The sequence below is a fragment of the Toxorhynchites rutilus genome, chromosome 3, assembly GCF_029784135.1.
Source record: "Toxorhynchites rutilus septentrionalis strain SRP chromosome 3, ASM2978413v1, whole genome shotgun sequence".
Lineage (NCBI taxonomy): Eukaryota > Metazoa > Arthropoda > Insecta > Diptera > Culicidae > Toxorhynchites > Toxorhynchites rutilus.
The window spans coordinates 90312035-90339102 of NC_073746.1; the positions used below are offsets into that span (position 1 = coordinate 90312035).

Here is a 27068-nt window from a genome sequence, read left to right on the forward strand (position 1 = left end):
GCAGGCGGTACGTCTGGCATCAAGACGTTGATGACATTTGCCGGATGTGCCATCAACCAGGTGAAAACATAGAGCACATTATGGGAGGCTGTCCCGTTTTGGCCAACGCAGCCTACACCGAGCGCCACAACAACGTGGCCCGTATTGTTCATCGACAACTGGCGCTCCAATGTGCTCTACTGGAAGACAACGTACCAAACTACCGGTACCTGCCTGCACCTGTCCTGGAAAATGACCGTTTCAAGCTGTACTGGGATCGCACTGTTCTGACCGACCTCTCGATCCACCACAACCGCCCAGATATAATGGTTTACGACAAGAGCGACCGCAAAGTCACCATCATCGATGTCGCTATTCCACTGAACCAGAATCTGGAGGAGACCCACGGTCGCAAAATCTGCAAGTACCGACCATTGGCCGTGGAGCTCAAGGAACTGTGGGGGCTAAGGGAGGTCCCAAGAATTGTTCCAGTCGTTCTCTCTGGAACTGGAATTGTCCCGAAGACACTTCTGGAAGCGCTAAAGGTGTTGAACATGGAGAAGGAATTGGCCGGCATCCAAAAGTCGGTCATCCTTAGCACCTGCGCGATTGTCCGACAATTTCTCGGTCAGGACTGAAACAGCACGAGCATGCAGATACGTGCATTCCGCAGAGCCTAGTCCCCCTTTGGCATTCAGAAGCCCGGGGGCAGGTGAAAATTCTGGCTAGGTTCGCCTAGTTAAGAAGTGAGATAAGTCTGCCAAAAATCTAAGAATAAAAAAATTAAATCTGAAAATCTGAAAACTTCAAAATTTAAATATTTCAAAATTCTAAAATTTAGAAATTTAAAAACTTAGAATTTAAATCTGAAAATCTGAAAACTTCAAAATTTAAACATTTGAAAATTCTACAATTTAAAAATTTTAAAATTAAAAATTAAAAATTTACAATTTAAAATTAAAAAAAAAATTTAAAATTTGAAATTTGAAATTTAAAATTTAAAATTTAAAAATTTAAAAATATTAAAATTTTCAAATTTAAGATTTTAGTATCACATCACTTACCGCAGTGAAACCTGATATTATAACCATTCCCACTAACAACTATCCCTTCCATGATAAACGCTAGGGAACCACGCTATAGAGGCGATCTTTCTGGCCTTCGGGCGGCGAATATCATACTAACATTCCTTCCCTTCCCCTGGTGACTGTAAGGACGTGGCCGGCGTCGTTATTGACCATTCAAAGCTCGAATCACCGAAAATTGCACAACGAGAATGGTTTGCTAGTCCCAAGCGTCATTCTGTGTGTTCTTTGTGCAATTTGGTTGGTTCAGGTCAATCACGGAGAGCAACTACGAATTGTACAGTCTACCAAAGCTCAAGCTAAAGAAAAACGACCAAGTGCCAAAAAATTAATTAATGACAAAAAAAATCCGAAATGACAGTAGATCCTAACGTTTGGTGCATTTTGAAGACATTTGTCATCAACTTTTTTTTAAACCCCGTTGTCATGCACCTTCTTCTTGGGGGATTTTTCGGTTTCAAAAAAATATAGGGGGTTTTGTCCACGACACGACCACATTGTTGACGTAGAACTAAGTTGTTATTTTGTTCAAGTCCTCCGCTTTGCTCTCTTCTCAACATGCCCTTTCTTTTCATATTTCCGGTTTCGATTAATATTTTCGGTCTCGATCCTTGGTGGAGTTAGTTTTGTTACTGTCATGCGAAACCAAATCACACACAAAATTCCTGAACACTTATTTTCTTAGTGAGCCGATGATAGCCTAGTTTGATGATTCCCCACACAATTGTGTAGTTCAGAACCTTAATGGAATGGCGTCAGTTTGATGTTATGATTGCAATGTCAGAGGCATCAGCGAGTAAGTAATTTGGTCGCGTCCACAGCTCAATCCGAAACGAAGACATGTGATGACGCAAAACAAGGAAGAACAAGCGATGTTCATTGCTTCGTATCTAGAACGATACTGAAAGTTTGCCTCAGCGAGATCCAATATTTATACTCTAGGCAAATATTCCCCTTCGTTCTTCTTCTTCTTTTTCTCTTCTTTATTCACGGAGAACTTAAGTCATTCGCCTTTGTTGATCGCCGATAAGGTGCTCGTAATTGACGGCATGGGTAGGGAAGCTCACAAATGACAAATGTATGTGAAAATGGAAATGCATCTAGTTTTCATCAATTTAAACCATTTACACACCAGGGGATTGTAATATATAGCATAAGAAACAAATCTTAGGGAATTTCCGATTCGTTTGGTATGTAAATCGTCAAAACCGTTCGCGGCAAAAATAGTTTTTTCTATCCCATTTATTTATTTATCAGGCTCATTAGCATTTTATCTGTAACAGAGCCGGGTTTTTATCGTGTACATGTACATATGTTTATGTTTCTATAAATTGTAAATTACACAGTAGAAGTTGTAGCCATTTAGGCGTTAGGTCTTCTGTTACATTATATTATGGTAATTACACTGTAGTAGCCATTTAGGCGTAAGGGTATTCTATCTGTTCTTCCATTGTTCAGCAGACCGGACAGCGGAGACAGTTGATATTGATCATTGTTGGGTTATTTATAGAACAGCAGCCCGATGTTTCTTACAGAGCAGAGCAGTTGTATGGATGAATCGATCTTTGTTCCACCGTGGATCGATCTCCATAGCTAATGATGGTTGCGTGGACGTAGTTATTCTATAACAACACAAAGATGGTCAATTGCGAACGCGTAACCAAGTGGCTACGAAGACCCCCAAAAATAGTTATTAACGTTAACTTTATTTCATAAAAACGTGACCTGTTTTCTGATTTGCCACCCTTAATGAAAGACGTAGTTCTACGTCAAAAATTCAAACTTTGACGGCTGTGCGATGTTAGTAAGTGGAGGCCGATTGCGCTGATATGTTGTATATGGTAGTATTTCAGAATCTTTCAGAAATATAGAATCTTTACCGGGAATCTGATTCTAAAATAGAAAAGTGGATTCTGAATCTGGGCTTTGAATTTGGTGCACTGAATCAGGGTTTAGAACTTGAGTTCGGAGTTCGGCATCTGAATTTGAATTTTGTGTCTGGAATCTGAATCTATTATTAAAATCTTACATTGTCTAAAATTTGTATCAGAAATTTGAATCTGGTATTCGAAATTTGAATTGTATTTGGTTTTGATTTTGCTGTTTGAAATTTGAATCTGAAATCCAGTTCATAGCGGTTCAGAAAGATTTTCGCGAAAAACGTTTTATAAATTAAATATTATGAATCAAAATATTATGAATTAAATTCACTTTGAAATATGTGTTTCATTTCCCTTGTTGGGTGTGAACCACTGCGTCCATTAGTTTGAACTATTGTGGTATGCCCCATTTTTTGTACTACGCTTCAAGCTTATCTACTGCTTATTGATGAAGAAGTAGACTGAAAGCTATAGCGAGATAGGTGCCAATCAGGAATAATCTGTTTGATAAAATTTATAGTCCTGATCGGCGACACAGACCAAACTTCCTTGGGCTCCAGAATAGCCTTATCAAGGTGTTGAAGTCTGCGTCTTGTTAGTGCTCCGCATTTGCAGAGCAAATGTTCCGAGGTTTCGCTTTCGGCATTACAAAAGCGACAAATATCATCTTGCACTAAACCTATGTTTTTGAGATGGTATTTACTTGGACAGTGTCCTGTTATAAGACCAGTGAATGTGCTGAAGTCTTTCTTATTAAGACTCAGCAATTGTTGAGTAATTTTAATACTCGGCGTGATAAATTTTTTTGACTGGTTGAGTTGTACAGCCATCCAGTTGGCCATTACTTCCCGGTCTTCCCATTTCTTCAGCTCACTCTTCAACACACATTCAGAAATTCCACAGAATGGTTCTGGACCAGTGAAGGGTGAGCTTGAGCCGCGTCTTGCGAGTTCATCTGCTTGTTCATTTCCCTCTATACCGCAATGGCCAGGAATCCAGTACAGTTGTACCGAACTTCTCTGACACAGTTGTCGTAAAAGGCAAATGCATTCCCAGACAATTTTTGAATAGCACTTGAAAGCATTGAGGGCTTTAAGTGCTGCTTGACTGTCTGAGAAGATACAAATGTTAGCATGTCTATAATTTCTTTTAAGGCAGACATTTATACATTCTATTATTGCAGCTACTTCTGCCTGGAAAACTGTTGGCCAGTTCCCCATAGCTACAGAAATTTTTATTCTGGGACCATACACTCCAGCACCTGTTCTGTTACCCATTTTCGACCCATCGGTATAGAACAGGATTGAACCATTACGAACATCGGGACCACCCTCATCCCATACTGAACGAGAAAGTTCGATCACTGTGTATGGAATGTCATAATTGGTCCTTGGCTCCATCCAATCGCTGTTCATCTCTGAGGTTGGTCCAACGGGTAAGAGATTCAGGATGCTCAAATGACCAGTTTTGTCCCCGTCTAATATTTTTTTATATCTTTTTAGCTTTAGAGCGCTTCTATTAGCCTCCAGCTGAACATGTTGACCCAAAGGTAACAAGTGATGGATAGCCTCCAATGCCTTTGAGGGTGTGCTTCGCATTGCTCCTGTTACAGCAACGCATGCCAGTCGTTGGAGTTTGTTTAGCTTTTTTGTAGCTACAGTCTCCTTAGTCTTTGGCCACCATACTAATGAGGCATAGGTTATCCTAGGCCGCACAATTGCTGTATAGACCCACATAACCATTTTTGGTTTCAGGCCCCATGTTCTACCTATCATTTTAGAACATGCCCATAGGGCAATGTTGGCCTTACTGATAATTGCATCTAAGTGTGCGTTCCAGTTTAGTTTAGCATCTAGGATTACGCCTAGATATTTCACTGAAACGCTGAATTTTATTTCCTCTCCTCCAAGATTTAGAGTCTGCAGATGCAGTTTCTTCTTTTTGGTGAAAGGAACAATTGTTGTTTTTGAGGGATTTATGCTCAGACCTTCTTTGATACACCATGATTGTGTAAGGTTTAAGGCCATCTGCATCCTACTCGATATCACATCGTCGAATTTGCCACGTACCATTATGACTAAATCATCAGCAAAACCCACGGTTTCGAAACCATTCGCCTCCAAACTAATCAGAAGGTCGTCAACCACCAGTGACCAAAGTAGAGGTGATAGAACCCCTCCTTGTGGGCAACCTTTCGTTGCAATCACAGATGTCGATGACCCACCCAGCTCCGAGGTGATTTGTCTATTTGTGAGCATGCCTTTGATCCATTCGACTATGCAGTCATCGAAATGTCTTCTTCTCATAGCCTGTGCCATTGATACATAGGAAGCATTGTCGAAAGCCCCTTCGATATCAAGAAACGCACATAATGCAGTTTCTTTTGACGAAAGAGATTTTTCAATTTTAGTCACAAGCGTGTGTAACGCTGTGACTGTGGATTTGCCTGATTGATAGGCAAACTGGTATTTAGATAAAGGGCATTTGGACATGAATACAGACTTTATGTATTCATATAATACTTTTTCCATAGTTTTCAGCAGTATTGATGATAAACTAATTGGTCTGAATGATTTTGGGAGAGATTTATCACGTTTCCCAGCCTTTTGGAATGAAGACCACTTTAACGAGTCTCCATGTGGAAGGAATGTGCTCTATTATCAGACTTGCCTTAAAAATCTCGATTAGAGATGGAATCAGCTTAGATTCTCCTTTTTGAATCAGGGCTGGAAAAATTCCATCTGCACCTGCGGATTTGTACGGTTGAAAGGATCTCACCGCGCTTTCTACTCTGGCCCTCGTGAAAACCATTCCAGCAACTATCTTTGCGACATCCTTTGCACTTTGAGAATTCCTTCGAGAGCATTTCATGTCGCGGTTGTAGTTAGGACTGGTATCAGAATGAACCGATGTAGATCCCGGGAAGTGAGTTTTCATCAGTAAGTCTAATACTTCTGAGGGAGATTTTGTGAACGAACCGTCGTCCTTTTTGAGGGAACTTAGCCCGTTCGAGTGGTCTTTTGCAAGAGTCTTACTTAGTCTTGCAACGATTGGGGTACTTTCAATGCTTTCGCAGTTATTTACCCAAGATTTTCGTTTAGATCGTCTTAGTTCTCTATTATATTCGGTTAGGGCGCTCCTATATTGAGACCAATCCGAATTAATTTTAGCTCTGTTGAACAGCTTCCGCGCTGTTTTACGTAGCCGCTCGAGCCTTTTGTTCCACCATGGAACGTTTCTTGTCGAAGATACTCTCTTAAGTGGACAATTACTGTTGTAGACAGAAACTATCGTATCATTTAATTCTTTTGAAGTTGATTCGAGCTGTTGAATCGACCTTATTTTTGTGTTAAGAGTTTCTGAGTGAATATCGTGAATATCGTTCCCAGTTGGTTTTTCTTGGATCACGATATTCTCTCTGTACTGTCAAGCCACCATCCCATTCGAAGATAATGTGTCTGTGATCAGACAAAGACGCCTCTTCCGAAACGTGCCAGTTGTGTATTTTTGAAGAAATTACCGGACTGCACAGTGTTAGGTCCAGGACTTCTTGTCTGATAGCGTTTATAAACGTTGGTTCATTGCCTATATTGGCAATGTCAATGTTGTTTGAAGAGAGAAATTCTAAAAGACAGTCACCTCGACTGTTTATGTCAGTACTACCCCACAAAGTGTGATGAGCATTGGCATCACAGCCGATGATGAAGTCTTTTTTGATTTCTCTGCAATAATTTACGAACGCCGCAACCTCTTGGGGAGGTGCCTCAGGTACGTCACCAGGGAAATAAGCCGACGCAATTATTATGTCGGATCTTCCCTTGGCGGTTGGTATCTCAACTCTGATCGCGACGATGTCCCTTTGAATGAACTCTGTTATAGGAAAGCATTTAATATTTGCTTTTACTAGAACAGCAGTTCTTGGGGAGTCATGCTTGTCGTCGTAGAATAACTTGCATGAACCAGTATGAATACCAAGTATTCTTCCTTTGTGGACCCAAGGCTCTTGAATTAAAGCTAAATCCATAGCGTCTTCAATAAACCTCCTAGCCAGCACGCTAGATGCTGCTTTAGCGTGATGGAGATTTATTTGCAGAACCTTAGTGTTCTGCGTTATTTTCGACCGTTCGTTTTGTTCATTTGGATGTGGATTATTCATAGAAGTCCCACGAGTCTCGCAGGTCCACTGCATCAGTGACCGGCTTAATGCAGCAAGGGCAGACGATACTGTGGAGGGAGCCCTGGTGCTCCACAGGCTCCGTTAACGGCAAGGTTTAAAAACCCCCCCTACCATTCATCCCTCGGCACGGGTCGCTTCACACCTTGGTTTAGAGGTTTATCCATTACTTCCTTTCCATAATAACCATGGATAACAGCTATTACAACCATCCTCCTTTTCTGGGGCTTTGGACCCACTGCTCTGGTTTCTCAATAATCTCATGTGTTTCATTAGATAAAGTAACACATTTTCTTCCAGCAGTAAAATAAACTTATACTGAAACGGTGTCTGATAAGTTTGAGCGGAGATGGTAGGAAATTTATAAACAAATAGTTATGTAACAGTCAGGCCAACAGTTTCTGAGTATTCAAATTGAAATTTCAAGTAATCTTCATCATTCAAGTTTTATAAAATTTGAAAACGCCGTCCGCCTTGCTCATTTGATAGAGAGAACTTCACGGATACGGATGAATTATTCTGACGTTTCTTTTGTATCAAGGCAATGTTGCCACTTTTGCATATGTCGATTGGGTCTGAGTTTCGAATTATAGTCGCGGATTGCAAAATGTGAACGTCGATCTCGATCGCATTGCGAAATTTTTGTTTCGGAAAGTGGCTGATGATTTTCTAAATGAATCGTTCATTTTAAGAGAATATTTTCCGGCTGTTTGTAATATGACTAAAGTGCATGAACACTAAAAAGTACAATTTTACATTGAATTATTCTAGTGTCCACTCGTATTGTGGTCTGTAGTATTTTAAAAATATCGTGTAGTTTAAAAAAACAAAAAAAAATTACTTTGAATGGAAATAAGAAAATTCAAAAGAATTTATCTCCCAAATATTCTGCCGCGAATTCATTATATACGTTTTCAGTCCAATTGAAATCCGCATTGACAACATTGAGCTTTGTGTTCCATTGGAAACACACTCTTAAAATAAAGTTTCGAATGAAAATGATTGACATTTCCTACATTTTTCGCAAGTGGTGAAAAAATCTTAAACGAAAATTATAATTAAATAAGATTTTATACAGTATAGCTCCGATTATCCGCGGAATAGTCTGGTAAGGTCACCGCAAAAGACGAAAATCGCGGATAGCGCAATGAAGATCCAAAAATGAGGTCTTCTTTGACAAGATATTTCACTTGGTCCTTCATTCAATGGTATATTTCATGTACCCAAAATAATTGACCGAGAAACAAACGGCAATGACAATACGGGTTTTACTCAGAATTTCAAACTGATTAATCGACACAAATTATTCGTCCATTTCCACTATATAGTTGTATAGTAATTTTTCGAAAAATATCCATGATTTTGCAGTCATCGATCGATTAATCGAACGATTACCAGACATCACAAGTCGCGAGATAATAGAGCTAAATTATTATTATTTTTCCATAATATTGGCCGACTCACGTAACGGGTTTTTTATTGCAAGACTAGGATAACCGATTCGGAAGTTATTCGTGGTACTCTTCACCATAATCATTGTGTTTGACGGCACTGAGAGTAGTGATACTTACGCTTATACGATTTATCACCAGATTGTGTATTCACAAGAAGAGGTATTTTTGCCGATTTGAATATTCAAAATAAAAGAATGTATCTAGTAAATGTCTTCAATTTTGATTTTTTTTTTTTTGAAATTTATTACATCGTACAACGTAAAAGTGCTATTCTACCAACAATTGTGCAGTGGTTCAGTAAGGCCGAGAGCCTCCATGAATCAACCGCAGGAACGAGACGTTGCCTAAGTTAGAACCGGATAGCAAATTTCAGTTTAAGTAATTATCTGCTATGCTTTCAAAAAAAAAACTTCTCAAGAAACGATTTAGTTGAATTGCATGAAAACTGCAAATAGATTCTATAAACGTTTCGATGTTTAACCGTATTTCGCTCCAAAGCATAAGTAGACTTCGATAATATCGAACAGTTCTCGAGCTTAAGCATACAGAACATATTCGTAAAAAATGAGTATGTATCTAGAAGCGCGTGCGAAAGCTTCACGTAGGAATGATATTGTTTTAAAATTTAATTCTTTATATTTTCAGATGATGATCTCAATCTTAGCATTCCGTAAGTTACTGATTTCCGACATTACCAATTGTTATTTCCAATTGTGGATGCTATATGGCATGCATTGGGTGTTTTTTTCCTGCTCCCTAATTCTAGGGTCACCATCTAGGCAGAGCATCGAACCAATCTCACTGGTCAAGTCTGGTCGGCTTGCCGATATGATAACGCTATGATACAAAACCTCTGTACGGTTTTGACCATGATATCCGTGTCGGAGAATATAGATTGTTTCCACCTGACTGCTTTGCTGATTGATTCACAAATCACTCCTGATTTATTGTTTGGCTATTAACAACACATACCTAAAATTTATTTGATTGAATTGATTGAATTCATATCGGAACTATGCTACGAGCTTAAACGGTATCATCATGCTTAGTGTTTCCGCTTATTGGAAGGCTGTTGTGTGCCTTCATCGAAGATAAAAAAAAGTGTTGTTGTTTTCAAAATGTTGGTTCCAACTTAAAATGAAATTCCTTTTTTTTGCAATTTTTATTGCTCGGGATATCTTGTTTATTTGTTCAGGTCCAAAACAACATATAATATGAAAAGCATTGGAAATATAAAAATCAGTAATTAGTTATTCTGTGCTTCATGTGAGAACTATGTCTTGTTTTCTTTTCGCGACGCAAACGAATTAAAAATGACATAAGTGCAAAATCCACTTTTCGCAGACGTAAAATGAGATTTGATTTTTGAATAGATTAACCCTCGCGAATTATTCATTCGCTTCGATTATTAATTGTTTAGTAATCATTCGATAAATAATCATTTTCCACATCTATTATTCGAATAATCGAAATCATTCGTTGAAAGGAAGCGAATGTTGTATCGAGGAATATTATTAGATTTTTTTTTCTTTCTTTATTAAAGAGATTTTCAGCCAAAGGCTGGTTCATCTTTAAAAATATTATTAGATTGTTTTTCATCAAAAATGGTAGAACTGAAAAATATCCTGAAATAATTAAATTTTGTTTGAAGATTTTGAAGTTCAGCACTACTCTGATTCATATTCAAATAGGAGCACATTTTATAAATTATAAATATGTTAAATATATGTTATTTTTTCAGAATTTTAGTAGTGTTGCGCGGTACAAACAAAAGTATTTCCAAATTTTGATTTTTTTAGAATGATCAGATCTAGTACTGGTTTAATTATAATTAAATATTTTTGTATGTGTTTTTTGCTATTTGTGATTTTTTCCGAAAATTTACAAATATCAAGAAACACACACGAATATAGTCAAATATAGATCAAACCTGTGTCTCTTTTTTGAACCACACAACATTGCTAAAATTCTGGAAAAAAATAACGCATATTTAGAAAAAGCGTGGGAATATATTTAAATATGAATAAGAAAAGTACTAAATCTTTCAATCCTTCAAATCCCTAATTTTTTCATTATTTCAAGATTTCTTTAGTACTACAGTTTTTCATGAAAAAATATTTTGATATTATTTCTCAATACACCATAGCAAGATGCACTTTCAGTATTTTTTTTTTTAAATTTTTATCTCGAAGCTATTGAGAATGGTATGCAAAAATTCTAAAAGTACGTTTTTCATCATGATGAACCACATTGGGTTTCAATAAAATAATCAAAATATCTTATTTGGTACCCTATATAGGAAATGCAAAGGGTTGGTAAAATGAACCAGTGTTCAAACTCCGATAATTTAACTATAAACCAATTGATACTTCTTCATTAATCTGTTCTTAGAACATTTGAAGCTATTTAAGACACCCTGTTATGCATGAAACTGTCAAATGTAAAAAAATAGTAAATAAAACAGAACATTCTCTCACGGTAGCCATTCGGATGTAATTTTGCGCGATTCGTATTTAATGAATTTCCCGTGAAATTTAAATTATTGGACCTGATATCTTCGACAAATTATCAGTTTGGACAACTGTTCGCATATTCAATGAGAGGTAAACAGATATTTTGTTTGGTTTCAGTGATTAATTCGCATTCAAAATTACTTTGTTGTTTGGGGCAAAATAAGCCACCTATGGATAACGACTAACAATGTCATGTTTTCCAAAACTGATCTACCTCATCACATGTTGCTTTTCAAGAGGTTCCTTTTGTGACTTCGACCATGAAAAATATGCTACCTCAACCAAAACCAAACCTCAATATGTGAAGCGTTATGTGTTTCTTACTACGTTTTCGTATGTATGAGAAAATTCTAATTACTACTCTAGGTGAATAAGCTCAGCTTCATTCATACATGTACCTACTATTTCAATAATGATTTAAAAAAATTTACATAAGGAACAACGCATAAATCTATCCCATTAAGCATGAGATGTACAGGGGTTTCCAACTTTAAATTCCGAAAGTAAATTGAAATAAAACACACTTAGTATTCGAATTTCGATGAAACTTTTATTTCAAATTAAAGTTTGATTTATGCTATTATGTGTGAAATACAACATCATTCAAATGTCCACCTAGGGCTTCCTCGCACACCTTGATTTGGAACAGGTAATTTTCGATGACTTTTCGGCACATATGAGGCGGTATCTCGGTCATAACTTCCCGAATGTTGTCTTTCAAATGTTCAAGAGTTTGCATAGACACGGTCTTTCTCATAACCCCACAAAAAAAAGTCTAGCGGGTTCAAATCGCATGATCTGGACGGCCAATTGGCATCACCAAAACGCGAAATTATGCGTCCCTCAAATTTCGTTCGCAATATGGCCATGTTCGGTCGTGTTGTGTGGCACGTGGCGCCGTCCTGCTGAAACCACATGTCATCCGTATCCATATCTTCAATTCGTGGCAAAAAAAAATCGGTTAACATGCGGCCATAGCGCTCACTGTCACTGTCTCGCCGTCCTCATTTTCAAAGAAATACGGCCCGATGACTCCACCAGACCATAATGCGCACCAAACAGTGACTTTTGGCGGATGCAACAATCACGTGTGGATGAGCCCCATATACAAGTGCAAGTCCAAATGCAAAATTCGCCACAACGATGTGTTTGACAAGCCCAATTGCTGAGCACGCCGTGGAATCGAAACATTCGGGTCATCCTCCACACTGGCAGCAACAGCAGCAATGTTTTCGGCCGAACGCACATTACGATGATGCACAGGTTTCACAATATCCGCTACGGATTCAGTTTGTTCGAATTTACGCACTACATTAGCGATTGTGTGCTCTGTGGCCGTCCATGACGACCAAAATCCGTCCGTAATGCTCGAAAAACATTTGCCGGTTTTCATCATTTTTATAGTATAATTTAACAAAATTAACACGTTGTGCGATGCTAAAACGATCCATATTGTAAAATGGCAGACATTCAACTAACGATATGACGCTTTGGTTGACAGCTATGTCAAACGGTTGTCAGCGCAGGGCTGTATACTTCCGGAAGCCCGAAATGGAAAACCCTGTATAATTGTTCATTTTACCACCACCATGTGATCATTTTAACTGCACGATAAAAAAATGTTCGATTTTAAATCTTTTTTTTCTTTTAATGAAAAATGTACAATTTTTATTTTTTATAATAAAAACCGTTTGAAATCTTGAGCAACAATTAGTAAAGCTGTAATATTCTTCGATGAACGGAATTTGTAGCGGTATGTGGATGCAGTGAATGGGCATTAGAATGCCAATGAAAATGGCTATCTCGAATTTTCAAAGCGAACTTGATTAAAAATGTTGATACCCATGAAAAAATTACCCTATGCAAAATATCAGCTCAATCGGACTTCATTTACTAGTGTCGCACAGCGGTTTAAGTTTGAGTTTTTTTGAAAGCCGAAAAATCACCCAAGGGGGAGTAAAGGAAATCGGGGTTCTCGAAAAAATACTTTTGGTGCCAAATGTCTTCAAATTGCATGAAACGTCGAGATCTACTGTCATCTCGAAAATTTTTTTTTGTCAAAAATCGACGCTCTGGGACTTTGTCATTTTTTCGGAATACGATGCAAAACGTATGGTTTAGGATGCCAATGAAAATCGTCATATCGATTTTTCATACGGGTCTCCCTGCGAAATGTTGATATGCACGATAAAATACTCTCTGCAAAATATTAGCTCATTCGTACTTCATTTACTATTGTTGCAGATGTCAGAAATAAAGTTTTCTGATAATCGAAAAATCCTCCAAGGAGGGAGTAAAGGAAATCGGGGTTTTCAAAAATAAAATATTGATTCCAAATGCCTTAGAATTGCATGAAAAAAATGATAAAACCCCGATTTCCTTTACTCCCCCTTGAGAGATTTTTCGGTTTTCAAACAACTAAAACTTTGACCGCTGTGCGACACTAGTAAATGAGGTCCGATTGAGCTGATATTTTGCATAGGGTAGTTTTTCGTGGGAATCAACATTTTTAATCAAGTTCGCTTTGAAAATTCGTGGGTCACTTTTTTCCTATACATCCATTGGCACTCTAATGGGCATATTCCTTAGGGTGTTCATTTTAACCGCTTTTCCCCTGCAATATTTTCCATAGAACTGTTGATTTACTTTGGGGGCACTTTTTACTTTCTTACCCAGCCTAGCCCTTTCTTCGAACGTTGAACTTAATTTTATAATCGTAGATTATTTCTTCAAATTATTTTTCCAGGAAAAATGGTAGCACATAAATCGTTTCGGTAGTAGTAAATTTATTGAGTTCAATCAATATTATTCATTATTCAAAATGTAAACTACATTTCTGGGATCCAAAGTGATAACTAGTTATATTATGAAATATGATTCCACGGGTTCTCTCAATTTTTTTTTGAATAACTGTACATTTATGACTCTTATGATTCTAAACTCTTTTTTTTTCTTTTCCGCTGTTCTTGAAGCGTAAAAATGGAAAAACGGCAAATCACATGCCGCAAATGATGAATTTTCACCAAAAAAAAAAAAAATAGTGACTATCACTATTTACTCATTTTTAGACAACCCAAAAACATCCGGATCCTGCCGGTCGGAAGTGGGTCCGTGAAAATTAGTAGATTTTCAGCTGTGGTGTTAAACCCTACCACCCGAAGGTGTGAGCAGATGGAAATAAAAAATTCATCAGGTTACACACATGAGAAAAAGAAAGTCTGATGTAATTCCAGCAGAAGTAATATGTTTTCACTCATATATGTTTTCCATTTACATTGTCACCCGGTAATTTGTCTACATTTAGCTCCGAATATTTGTTTTCCCCCAGCATTACATCATTGAATTATTTCTCTGACACACTCTAATTGATGATTCTCGTTTTTCTTTTACGTTGCAGTTTACTTTTTGAAGTGATGCTGAATCTTGATCAAACCGATGGCACGAAGAGGAGACCAGCCTCAGTGGAATTAGGTCACTAGCTTTAAACGGCAGAGCAAAGACTGAACGGGGGAAACAGCAGCAGAGGCACCGCGCCAGAATTAAAGCGATTTCGTGAGGAATTGTAGGGAAAAAATCACCAACAGGAAGAACGAACGAACAAACGGGCAGCTCTCTAGGAGGAGCGCCAGCAAATAATCTATTCGCGATGCCAACGAACACGGTGAAGAACGGTGAAGCAAATGAGCAGCACAGTGACTGCGATAATGAGGAGGTAGGTCTTTGAAAAATAAAACCTCCGCTAATGGTTCAAGCAGGCGAAGCTGATTCGCGGGAAAGCATCAAATCACACATCGGGTTCCCTCCAACGGAGGGGGGGGGGGGGCGGCTCGCAGCTTTCATTTTCGCGAATAAACGTGAGTTTATAATCACACTGAAGATTCTCATGCCATGTTTTTCCCTCCGTTTACACGCTACAGGAAGAACCCAAGGACATGGAAAATGCGCATCTCATTATCAGTGAGTTGAGAACCCGCTGTCGGAATCAGTCTGAGCAGATAATGTCATGGAAGAAAGCCTACACGTTGCAGGTGAGGATTTTTACCCATTTGTGTACACAATTTTGTTTTGTCCTCGTATATTCATGTGAGGCGGTTTTACACGATGTTGGTTGTGGTTATGATGGATAGATAAAGTGCGTGTATTCAATGGAACAAGTACCGAGAAGGTTGTAATAATATGCTGACGTAGGTAGTCAATTATGGTACAATATTTGTCGTAATACGTTGGACGACGATACCTGATTGAAACGAAGGCCCTTAGGCTTGACAGTGTTCTGAGAATGTCCTTGTTAGCAGTAGTAGTACTTTTTCCCACAGACAAGAGAAAAAAATCCTGGGACTACCGAACGATATTTTTTCGTTACAATATTGATTAATTGAACAAGAAATCGCACAGATTGTTACGGCCACCTGAGATCATTTATATCTTTCCAGTTGAACCGATAAAAAATGCCCATCAATCAATTATAATTGATTTTTTTTTATTTCAACAAAACTGACGGGGCTAATCAGTTTTCCTTTTTTTAAATAATGTTTGAAACAGAGACAAAAATAACGACACTTAAATATGCTGCCTGATCAACTGTTCATGAACATTGATTCATTTTTAATTGGGGTACTCAATACATCGCCACCAGCATATCTAAGAAGTTCATTAAATTTCTACAGTGACATTTGTGACAATGCATGCTTCCTGGTTGTTTCCCTTCGCGCTGAATCTCGTATTCGACAGGATCTATTATTGGATCTGAGCATCACACAAACAGCTAAATTCAACCCCATTTGTAACCGTCACATTGTTCGGAATCAATCAGTGCTAATTCCGCTCCAATTGAAACTGTCAATTCCAGCTAGAAAATCCGCGTTGCCCCGCTAGCCGCATGACGCACGTAATTCTATTTTCCCCGAGCGACACACATTCATACACAGCCCTGTCAAACATGGTTTGATTTGATTTCAAACCCGCCCTCTGAGGGCGGTCATGTTTATCCAACGTGCCTTTTGATTTATTTCCCTTTTCTACCTATGTGTCCCCCGGTCCCGTGCTACCGCGCCCCTACCGGCGTTGGTGACAGAATTGATGTTTCCGGAGTGAGGCAATTGGGGATGTGTTCAATACAGACAAAGTAAATGTCCCCGCTTGCCACAATTTACTCCGCTTTCGTAGGTAGGACAACATTTCGGTAAATCCGAAGCTGCATGAAGGTAATCTGAAATCACCTGGATTATACAGGGACAGCTTGTTTATTTAAACGTTTAATTCAAATAAGTGAGAATTGCTTAACGATAATTGGTCAATGGTTGATGCTAATGTAGAGATATGTTTAGGCATGCTTCACTTTTAGATAAGCAATCGCTTGCATTTTTTGATAACCGTCTAGCGAATTCGATAAAATACATAACCGACTTGGGGACGTAGGACTATGAAATTATTGCCGGCTAGAAAAAACATTATAGAAATTTGAGAACACTTAGTACACATATTTGATGGCACTAACAAGGGCCAATGAATGAATACTTGTATTGAGGCGCGAATGATTCACAGAGCAATAAAAAGCCAATTTGAGCAGATTGACAAATTAATTCTCAGCATCAACATGTACTGTTGATTGCTCGTTGTCTAGAGCGACACAGAAACACTGAACTTATTGAAAGTCCATGTAGTTTTTCAGTATCCCTATGTAGCATCTTTCGCCGAACAGGAACATCTAAATCGAATCGGTTGTGCAATGATGGTGGTGGGGGAAAAACCGATACGGAAAAAAATTTCATCTTTAATTTTGCATCGTATAACAATGCTCGCACTGCTGAAAACTATTTTCTTCGCATTCGGTTTGAAATGCACGTCACTCCTGACCCGGAAAAAATTCTCGAATTAATGACAGTTGAATGATCAGAAAAAAGGACTCATTCACGATTCATCAGTCATTCAGTTAGCGACCAGACGACGGAGGCATCGAGGCTTTCCAAATAGTCTTTCTTGAGACCATTTGGCTTAATTTTCATTTTTCTAGAGGCTAGAGGCGAATGAACTGAGAAAGTGTGATGCCTCTTTTATTAAAAATATCATCATAATCAACAATGAGTCAAAACACGCTCCTAAATTCACGTGTTGGGTGGCCCCATGGTTTGCGTGAATTTATAGATGCGGCTGAAAAAGGTTGATTCAAGATTCATTCTTTTTCTCGCGAGAACAATGCACAAGATTGTCATATTTCGAAACAAAAATATTGAACAGTTTCTAAATCAGTGAAGAGGCCGCTAACGCATGAACCTCGGACAAGTGAAAAATGTGTTTTTTGACAAAATGGTGGCCGTTTGAAGAAAAAAAGCTGTTTAAAACGCTTTTTGTCACATTCCCGATGAAGTGAAGTTTAAAAAATATATTTTTTATTGATTCATGCGATGGACAGATACATGCAGATTGTATTCATATGAATTCGAAATTACTCGGTTCAGTAGAACTTGAGGTATCGTGTACACCAGTTTGGAAAAAATAGTTTTGAGAAAAAAAAACGTTTGAAGTTAATTGTTAATTGAAGCTATAAGACGATATATAATGGTATTTTCGAATAGTCCTTTCTAGGGTATATTCTTGAATGCCTAAACTACGGAAATATTTTTGATTTTTTTTAATTTGTGGCCTTGAAGCTTTGTTGACTAACGCAGCATTTTACTAACCAAGTCAATATCAAATCTGATTAATCTTATCAACCAGCTTTCATTTGATTCCTAGAATGTCCTGTAAAACCTTTCAATAACGAGATATTTTTTTGCATCGATTTTGATAAAGTGTCGAAATCAGGTGTTTTGTATGGGTTTAGACAATCTTCTGTAATTTTGCATTTTTTTCAGTTCTCATGTTTTGCTTTTGTAACCCTTTTGTTTTTTTATGCTCATTAGCATTTTAGCTGTGACAGAGCCGAATTTTAATCGTGTATATGTCACATTTTTGTCATATAAATAATTAGCACATTACACAGTTGCCATTTTTCGGCGTTAGAGTACAGGCAAACCTTTTTTGTGCGGAGGATAGCGACTGCATAAAAAAATCGTGCTAAACTTCACCAGTAGCTTTAAAAAACCGTGTTCGGTACACATTTTGAAAATAAATTTTTTGTGCGGTAGATAAGGACCGCATAAAACCCAGGGTTGCCAACTATAATTCCATTAAAATCAGGGAGAATGAAAACAAAAATCAGGATAAATCAGGATAGCTCATATTGGGTTGTCCGAAAAGTCAATGTCGATTTTTGGGAAAACAAAAACATCATTTTCAATCAAAGCATTATAATTTAATTTTATATCCATAGTTCTATGTATTCCTTGCTTCGAGCGAAGACCGGATATGTAAAAGAATTAATAAGCATGGTGTAAATCCTCGCATAAGCGAAAATGCTAGTGTTTCGCCTGACTTTTTGATCGTTTATATTTTTTTCCGAAAAACCACTGCAGAGTCAATTGCAGAGAAATCAATATTCAAACTTTCATTGAACTCATCATCCATGCCTCGGAATAAATCTTTACTCAACAAATGAGGAAAGCATATCAGCAGGGGAACACTTGTTGATTTTTTCTAATTTTTATGACATTTAGTACGGTTATATATATATATTATATATATTTACCATAGTCCCATATTTTAAGTTTATTCAACATAGAATCAGACGAACAAATTACATATGAGGGGCTTAGAATGAAAGGGGTGTAAGTGAATTGATCTATTTCTCTACATCGACTCTCTCTTTTGGTCATAACTTAGCTGCAAATACATTCCCAGCTGTATTTGACAATGTGGAGGATAGGTCAGAATCTCATCTATCGGATTCTATAGCAAACTCAAATTGGAACGTTTTTGCAGTTGAGTTATTAATCAAAGAAAAAGTCGACGAAGAGAAATCGATCAAGTCACTTACACCCCTTGCATTCTAAGCCCCTCATATAAAAACTTTTTATATTGACTCTGGATTCAAAAGTTTTTTCTTGAGTAATTTTACACTGTTAAACGTATTCCTACATTTATAACTCTGGGGATACAACTACATACACATTATCCTCAATAAAATAATGTTGTTCCTCAAACTCAATCTCGTTGTAATATCACAAATTTGTCAGACAATCTGGTTTAATGAAGTTTTCTAGCAATGTTTTGGGAAGCCATGAAACAATTGAGGGTAGAGATAAAAAAAGTTAAGTACAAAGTTTAACTTATTGTAAGATATATACAAGCGCGAGCCGGAGAACTATCATGGCAGAAAACTTTGGCATGGAAACCAATATATTTATTACAAATAATGTAAAGAGTACAGAAATCAGGAAAAATCAGGATCATTTCAGGAAAATCAGGATAAATTGAGTATTTGTCAGGATATCAGGGAGTGTGCTAAAAAGTCTGGGAAATCCAGAAAAATCAGAAAGGTTGGCATCTCTGGTGGAGACAGTTGATTGTTCATAGTTGAGTTATTTATAGAACAGCAACCCGATGTGTCTTGCAGAGCAGAGCAGTTGTATGGATGAATCGATCTTATTTCGACTGTGGATCGATCTCCATCGCTGATGATTGTTGCGTGGACGTAGTTATTCTGTAACAACACAAAGATGGTCAATGAGGGCCCTGAGTTTTGAACTCACGATCGATCGCTTACTAAGCGAACGCGCGACCAATGTGGCTACGGAGACCCCCAGTTATCATGTTAGCAGAACAAATTTTAGCCTAGTGTATACGCGAAACCCCTGTGAATGTTTTCTGTTGATACGACTAGCCATTTTTTTTAGCGTCGTGTTGTGTAAATTAGAGGAAATCTTCATCACCAACTGTATTGCGTGTGCAACATAATTCGTTCCATTTCCACAAGATGTCTCAAGGTGCTATAAATAGTCTACAACGATAGATGATTTTTGGTGAAATATTGTTTACTAGTCTTTGAGTTTTGCACATCAAGTTCCATTTTACCTGCGTTGAAAATGTCGAGAAACGTTTTGACTTTTTTGTTTCCATAGGATGAAAAGTGGGAAGATTTTATAGGGCATGGTTTAGGCGATGTAAAAGTGTTGATTTTAGTGTTTTAGCAATGAACATCCGAGTCAACCGAGGAAATTTTAAGATGAAGAGTTATAGACGAGTTATTGCGGCAGCAGTGTTGCCGCACGTACAGATTTATTTGGAAAATATAGATTTTTTCGTTATTTTTGGTACAGCTTCTGTATGGTACAGAGTACAGATTTTCGTCAAAAAGTACAGATTGGTACAGATTTTTTCCGAGGATGAAAATTCTTACAAAGCAACATTGAGGTACATGACGACTTTTATGCCGCAGTATCGCTTGGTGCTGCTGATTATAAAGGCAATTACAATGCAATGATTAATCAGTTTCATAAGGATGAAATTCCTTACTAGGATCGTCTGAAAGGATTCGCGTTGGACGGTGCGACGTATGTTTTGCCCCAGATCAACAGATAGAATTGTTTGTTCCAGGCTGAAAAACCTGAATTCACGATGCAACATGAGGAGCTGAAAGATTTTTATTTGATTATTCTCACTAACATCTCCGAGGAATCTCACGTTGTTTCAATGTCCAATGTCCAGAAGGATTCGACGCTCAAGTCTATGACAATGCACAATGGTGCAGGAGATGCATTTAAGTGAAAATTAGCATTTAGAGCTCGACAGTTATTCTCTAGACAAAAACTGTCTTAGACAAAGTTGCCCCAGAAAGAATGACAAACAAATGAAAAGAGCATGTTTTTTGGGAAGAAATATCAATAACTTTGAGTAAAGTTGAGATATTGACAAGTTCTGCATCGAAAAATGTTGGTATTAGTAAGCTTTAAAAGTCTTTCGAGGACAGTTTGCATGTAAAAAATGAAATATAAAAGTTAGAGCAAAAAAACCAGTTTTTTTTCATGGTGACCCTATTGTAACTTAGAAAAAAGGCGCTATATCGGTTATTTCAAGAGATAGAGAAAAACTTTGTTCTACAAAGATGTCACAAATAATTGGAGCTATAACATTGTCTAACTATGTTTACCTTTATCTATAAAGATAAGAATGTTAGATTTATTATTTCATCGACAATTTTGGTCACCCTATTTTTGACAACATAAAAACGAGCACTCTATTATGAGTAACAACTTTGTCTAGGACAGCTTTTGTCTAGAGAATAACTGTCAATCTCTAAATGCTAATTTCCACTTAAATGCATCTCCTGGACCATTGTGCAATGGTAAATCCCAGAAACTTTTCCAATTTGACTAGCATTAACGTTGTGTTAGAAGCGTTTCCAGGATTCTACAATGGGAATGTACAAGATGTGGAGAATTCATTCTGTAACCTAAAGATAAAATAACTCCGTAAAGAACGAGCATGTGCAGGGTTGGCGGACAAAAATTGGATGTCTAAAAAGAATTGACGGTTCGCTCGCCTTTTCTGCGCTTCGATGCCTTGTTTATAACGTTCTCACTATGCCTCACTCTTCGGCAACTGTCGAAAGATTTGTTTCTGAATATAATCAGAACCAAAATAAGCTTTGAAATCGGCTCAGCAACGATACGATGAACGCTATTTTGAGATCAAAAGATTTGGTCAAACATCGTGATGGTAGCTTGAAAATTAAAAAAAGTATGCAATCTAGATTAAAAAAAAATATGCATAAGCATCATCAAACACACGAATGACTTGCAAATGTAAATGTAATATTTGTAGTAAACAAATGAGTGTTTTTTTAATGTTAATAACTCGACAAGCTATTTCTAAACAACAGTTTAAAAAAATCAAAGTTACACTGCGTTATGCTTTCCTTTTCCTTAGCAACTCTATTTATTGACCATGAGTAAGACCATTCGGGATCCTCGCCGCCGCTACCGTCCGGAAGCTAGCTGGATGATTGATGTATCGTGAAAGAGAATCAAATTGGAGACGAAATTACTTTCATACGCTTCTAATGAGTATTTCTTTTTTACTTTGCTACTATGCTTCGATATTCCAGCTCCAGAAGCTCCAGTTCATATTCAACCTTAATGCTATGGAATAGGAATTGCTATTTTAGTATTTCCAGTTAGGATCGAACGGATTGGCAAACGTGAGGTCAAACGTTGTCATGTTGTAGAATCACTTTATCGTGCTTCTGCTCATATTGTCTCCGTTTTTTGTGCAGTGCACGGCTCAGTCGCGTAAATTGAGTTCGATACCGTTCTGCAAAGATGGTTTTGTTGGAAACCAACAGCACATAATAAATAACACCGACATGGCCCCACCCATGGATGCAAAATTTCGTTGATCACTGGGATTGACAGTTACAAAATAAGGAAATATCAAAAGAAATGATTGTTTAAGGATGTTTTACGATATAAGATTACTTTGTAGTCTAATTTCGGACTATTTTCTTTCTATATATTAGGCTGTCAAAAAAGTCCTGCGGTATTTTTTTTGAATTTTCATTTGTTCATAAAATTAGTTACAGTCATCTGTTTTAAGTCAAATATGCGCCGTTTTGTTCGATGACTTGTTCCCAAAGAGATGCCAACTTCATAATACCCCTGTTATAGAAGCTCGCTTCCTTATTGGCAAAAAACTCGGATAGCCAATTTTCACAGGCCTCTTTTGTGGCTAAATTCTGACTACCTAGCTCGTTCACCATGGACAAAAACAGGTGGTAGTCACTTGGTGCAAGGTCCGGACTATACGGCGGATGCAAAAAGAACCTCCCATCCGAGCTCCCGGAGCTTCTGGCGCGTCACCAAAGAAGTGTGTGGCCTGGCGTTGTCCTGATGGAAGACAATGCGGCCTCTGTTTATCAAAGATGGCCTCTTCTTCATGAGTGCTACCTTCAAGCGGTCCAGTTGTTGGCAGTACAGGTCCGAATTGAGCGTTTGGCCATAGGGAAGCAGCTCATAATAGATTATTCCTTGACAATCCCACCAAACACACAGCAGAACCTTCCTGGCCGTTAATGAGGGCTTGGCCACCGTCTGAGCCGCTTCAGCGGGCTTCGACCACGACCGTTTGCGCTTCACGTTGTCGTAAGTGACCCACTTTTCATCGCCAGTCACCATCCGCTTCAGAAACGGGTCGATTTTGTTGCGATTCAGCAGCGATTAACATGCGTCGATACGGTCAAAGATGTTTTTTTGCGTCAACGTGTGTGGCACCCATACATCGAGCTTCTTTGTGAATCCAAGCTTCTTCAAATGGTTAATAACGGTTTGATGACTTATCCCCAGCTCTTGGCCGATGCTACGCCTGCTACTATGCCGGTCTTTCTCGGCTAATTCAGTGATTTTGTCGCAATTTGTCGACGACAGGTCATCCGGAGCGTGACGCATCTTCGATGACCTCTACACCAGAACGAAAACGTTGAAACCATCGTTGTGCGGTGGAAATGGAAACTGTATCGGGTCCATAAACTGCACAAATTTTATTGGCAGCTTGAGATGCATTTTTGCCTTTGTCATAGTAGTACTGTAAAATATGTCGGATTTTCTCTTTATTTTGCTCCATATTTGCGACACTATAACTCACGAACGACTTAACCAAACAAAACACTGTCAAGGACTATATTATAGCGCGCAAAAATACCTAACAAGCTATAGTATGACTCGATACAATGAATACAACTAGAACTACGCGCTTACAACGACACCTCGTGGAAATACCGCAGGACTTTTTTGACAGCCTAATATATAAATATAATAAATAATAAATATCTTTGGGAGCAGGGAGCAACACTGATATTTTGCCATTTTCTTGATACGGGGGAATGGAAAGCGTAACAGGAACAGCTCGAGGCTCAATTCCCCATAGACTCCCATTCCCCATAGGCTCTCAAAAGGGTTTAGGTCCGGTGAACATGCCGACCTAAACCATGTCATCGTTTCAGTACTGGTATGAGTTCTGGCATTGTGGCATATATTTTACTTGAATTTGAATTCCTTCCGAAACCGATCTAAACATGATGATTCGCTGAGCCTCCGATTCCAAGTAGAAAAAAAGACCCGAAAATTTCCTGACGTTTGAGTTATTATTGAGTTTGTAAACTCAATTAAAGTTTTTAAGTTTTTCATCTAATTTTCCGATCATCACTTTCTCATCATTAAAAACAACTTTAGTGATACCATGCTTGGAAAACAATCTTTCCCGCCACGAAGCAGCAACATTTCGCTACATGACACAATATAAACAGCATAACGAAAAACTTTTCCATGTCGCGAAACATCAGCAATTTTCCATCTGTCCAGTCCAGAAACGCTTTCTCTATTTCTTTCGAGGGATCTGACAAGTTATGACAGACGAAAATTCATTTTTTTTTCTTCACCCACTCACCCCCTCCCCACCAGCCAGATCATCATCAGAACGGGCAGCAGAACAAGTTAATCTCTTTCTGTGAAGTTGTGAGAAAAGCAATTATACTCCGTCTGCTCCTTTGGCTGTCGTCGGGTGCCAATACCGGGGACATCATTCCCCCGCCGAGAGCGGTTTCATCCCGTCAATTTGCGTCGGGTTATAAACTTTGCAAACGCCATTGCTCGGTGCCATTTAACTGCTAATTAAGCTGAAACGACGGTACGCTTTGTTCGGAAGGTAATTGTGATACCGCTGGGTTTGTGTTCTTTTTTTACAGCTGACGAATTAATATTGTTTTAATTTTCGGGTGGTCGAATCACGTGTTGAGCAATTACTCAATCCATATTTATTGCGGGAGGCAATGAAAAAATTAAATGGTCGCTGTAAATTGATTTTCATTGTTTAACACCCGCTATCAACCAGTTGGGGAAAGGAGGACAGTTTCGGTGAATTACTCTGAACGGGAACATGGTCATTTTTGCCGTCTTTTTATAGCATTCGTAGTATGACGTGCGTTCATTCATGCTATGCACTACTTGTTTTAATTAATTTGTATCCAAGTTTGAATGCTAGGATGTCGTTCCTCTGATTAAGCAAGGGTCGCATCAATGATTATTAGAATGTTACTTCAGTTTCATCGCAGATCAAACTAATTTGCTGATTTGCATATTGAGTAACTTCAAAAAAGGTTTCTGGGTTCACAAAGTTTCAAAATTTAAGAAATATACCTATTCTGAACATTTTTGTACAGTGAACTAAAGTGTATTATTTCGGAAGAGCTTGCTTGCTTATTATTCTCATGCTCCTCGTATTATTCTCGCGAAGGAAAGATTGAATCATGAATCAAGCTTCTTTAGCGGTTCCTTTTCAGGGCCACCAAAATATTCTATAAAAATGAAAATAATGTATACAATCGCGACTTTCAAGCCAGTAGTGAAACTAGGGATACTACATCTCTCCCGCCTTGAACAGCTTTTACTATATTATTATATCAAGGCTTTTCCTGACACTCTATTATTGCCACAAACTTCTTATTTTGAACAAGATGGCGGTACTACTAAAATAGTTAATTCTGCTAGAGTACAAATACACAATAACAAAGTATTGATAATATCAAAGCATGGGATGTCCTTTAAGTTGATTTGATTGACGCACTGACGCGGCTTTAGCGGCTTTAGTGTTTCTGTCACTAAAACTAAAACTGCCAGACAAACTCGACTCGACAAACTGAATTAATTTCCTTATTGGCTGGAATAACGACTAGGTCCAACATGTTGCGAACCACTAAAGACGCAATAACTTGAACTGCAACGGTTCTTTTGGACTGAATCCGTTGACGTATCTGACTATGTTACACTACTGCAAGCGCCACATTTAGCCTCGAATTTCATACGGTGACCTTCACAGTCCGAGGACACGAATTCCGGAGAATAAAAACGATTCAATGACTTCAAATTATCGTTACTTGATGAGACTGGTTTCCTTTCGCTGACTACTACGGAATCGTTGTTTCTATATGACCCATTATCCACACTTGGGAGATTTAGAAGGAGAACTTCCACTGCTTCGGACATTTCGGCTACACGATTGTTTTTCTCTGAGAAACGATGTGTTGCTTGACTGGTTGTTGAGACATGACCTCGCTTTCCACAGGAATAGCACGTCCAATTTCGTGCTGGACACGTTGCTGGGTCATGTTGGCGACTGCACCGATAACATGGCCTGCCAGACTTCTGAAATGTACGACTAGACGACTTACTTTGCTCCTCCTCCCATTCTATTTGAAACGCTGCTAGTTTCGAAGACGACTGACTTGACATTTCTTTGTTTTGACATAATGCTGCTTCCCAACTCCTAGCGATCGAGCATACCTTCTCGAAAGTAAGGTCAGCTTCGGTGAGTAACTTTTTCCGCAAACCTTGGTCGTTGGTTCCAGCGACAAACTGGTCACGTAGGGCGTCCGCGAGAAATGCATTGTAATTGCATGATTGAGACACCGTTTTAAGAGTTATGAAGAAATCCGTGATGGATTGCGAGGGTAGCTGTTCGCTCTTCCTGAACTTGTACCTTTCTGACACGACATTTATAGTTGGAGCAAGGTGTTTTTTCAACAGACTGACTAAGACCCGATACGACTTTGAACGAGGGTCTTCAGGAGCACACAGTCTGACCGCGACCGTATACAGACTAGGGCCAGCGACGGTAATTTAGACCGGGGCTTTCTTTTCTTCCGGTGTATCGTTCACAAAAAAGAACATCTCTAAACGATTGAGATATACTTCAATGTTCTCTCCCAACACAAATGGCTCTATTTGACCAACCTCTAAATACCGCAGCTCCAGCACCATCTTTCACCGTGCCACTACTTTCTCCTAATTGTGACATTATGTCTAATTGCGGTTATGTGCACCGACCATGTGCACTACGTTTACACCACGGTGTGACAAAGTCCAAATTCTCACTTTTTGATCCTCGTCGCTAAGTTTAACTGTTGCGGCGGTACTCAATAATTACACACTTTTTCACATACTATTTTATTTTGAACAACTAAAGTATGGACGTTATAAGATACATTGCTTCTATTCCCTAAGATGGTGGGATGATGAAAGAGAGCGGATTGGTGTGGTATATGGTATTTTATAATA

The 27068-nt window shown here is 38.3% G+C and overlaps 1 protein-coding gene and 1 long non-coding RNA gene across 3 annotated transcripts in view; one reads left to right on the forward strand and one right to left on the reverse strand.

The window, feature by feature from the left end:
- Positions 1-27068, forward strand: part of LOC129775715 (uncharacterized) — a 269934-nt gene that overhangs the window by 233079 nt on the left and 9787 nt on the right. For both annotated transcript variants that reach the window (XM_055780752.1, XM_055780753.1), the window contains exons 5-6: positions 14483-14797; positions 15003-15113. In XM_055780752.1, the coding sequence (XP_055636727.1) occupies positions 14732-14797; positions 15003-15113 (177 nt within the window). In that variant the 5' untranslated portion in view covers positions 14483-14731. The remainder of the gene's footprint in view (positions 1-14482; positions 14798-15002; positions 15114-27068) is intronic.
- LOC129775717 (uncharacterized) lies at positions 25164-27019 on the reverse strand. Its single transcript, XR_008743002.1, has 2 exons — positions 26745-27019; positions 25164-26683 (listed from the first exon to the last, which is right to left on the reverse strand). It is a non-coding gene; the product is annotated as an uncharacterized LOC129775717 (long non-coding RNA).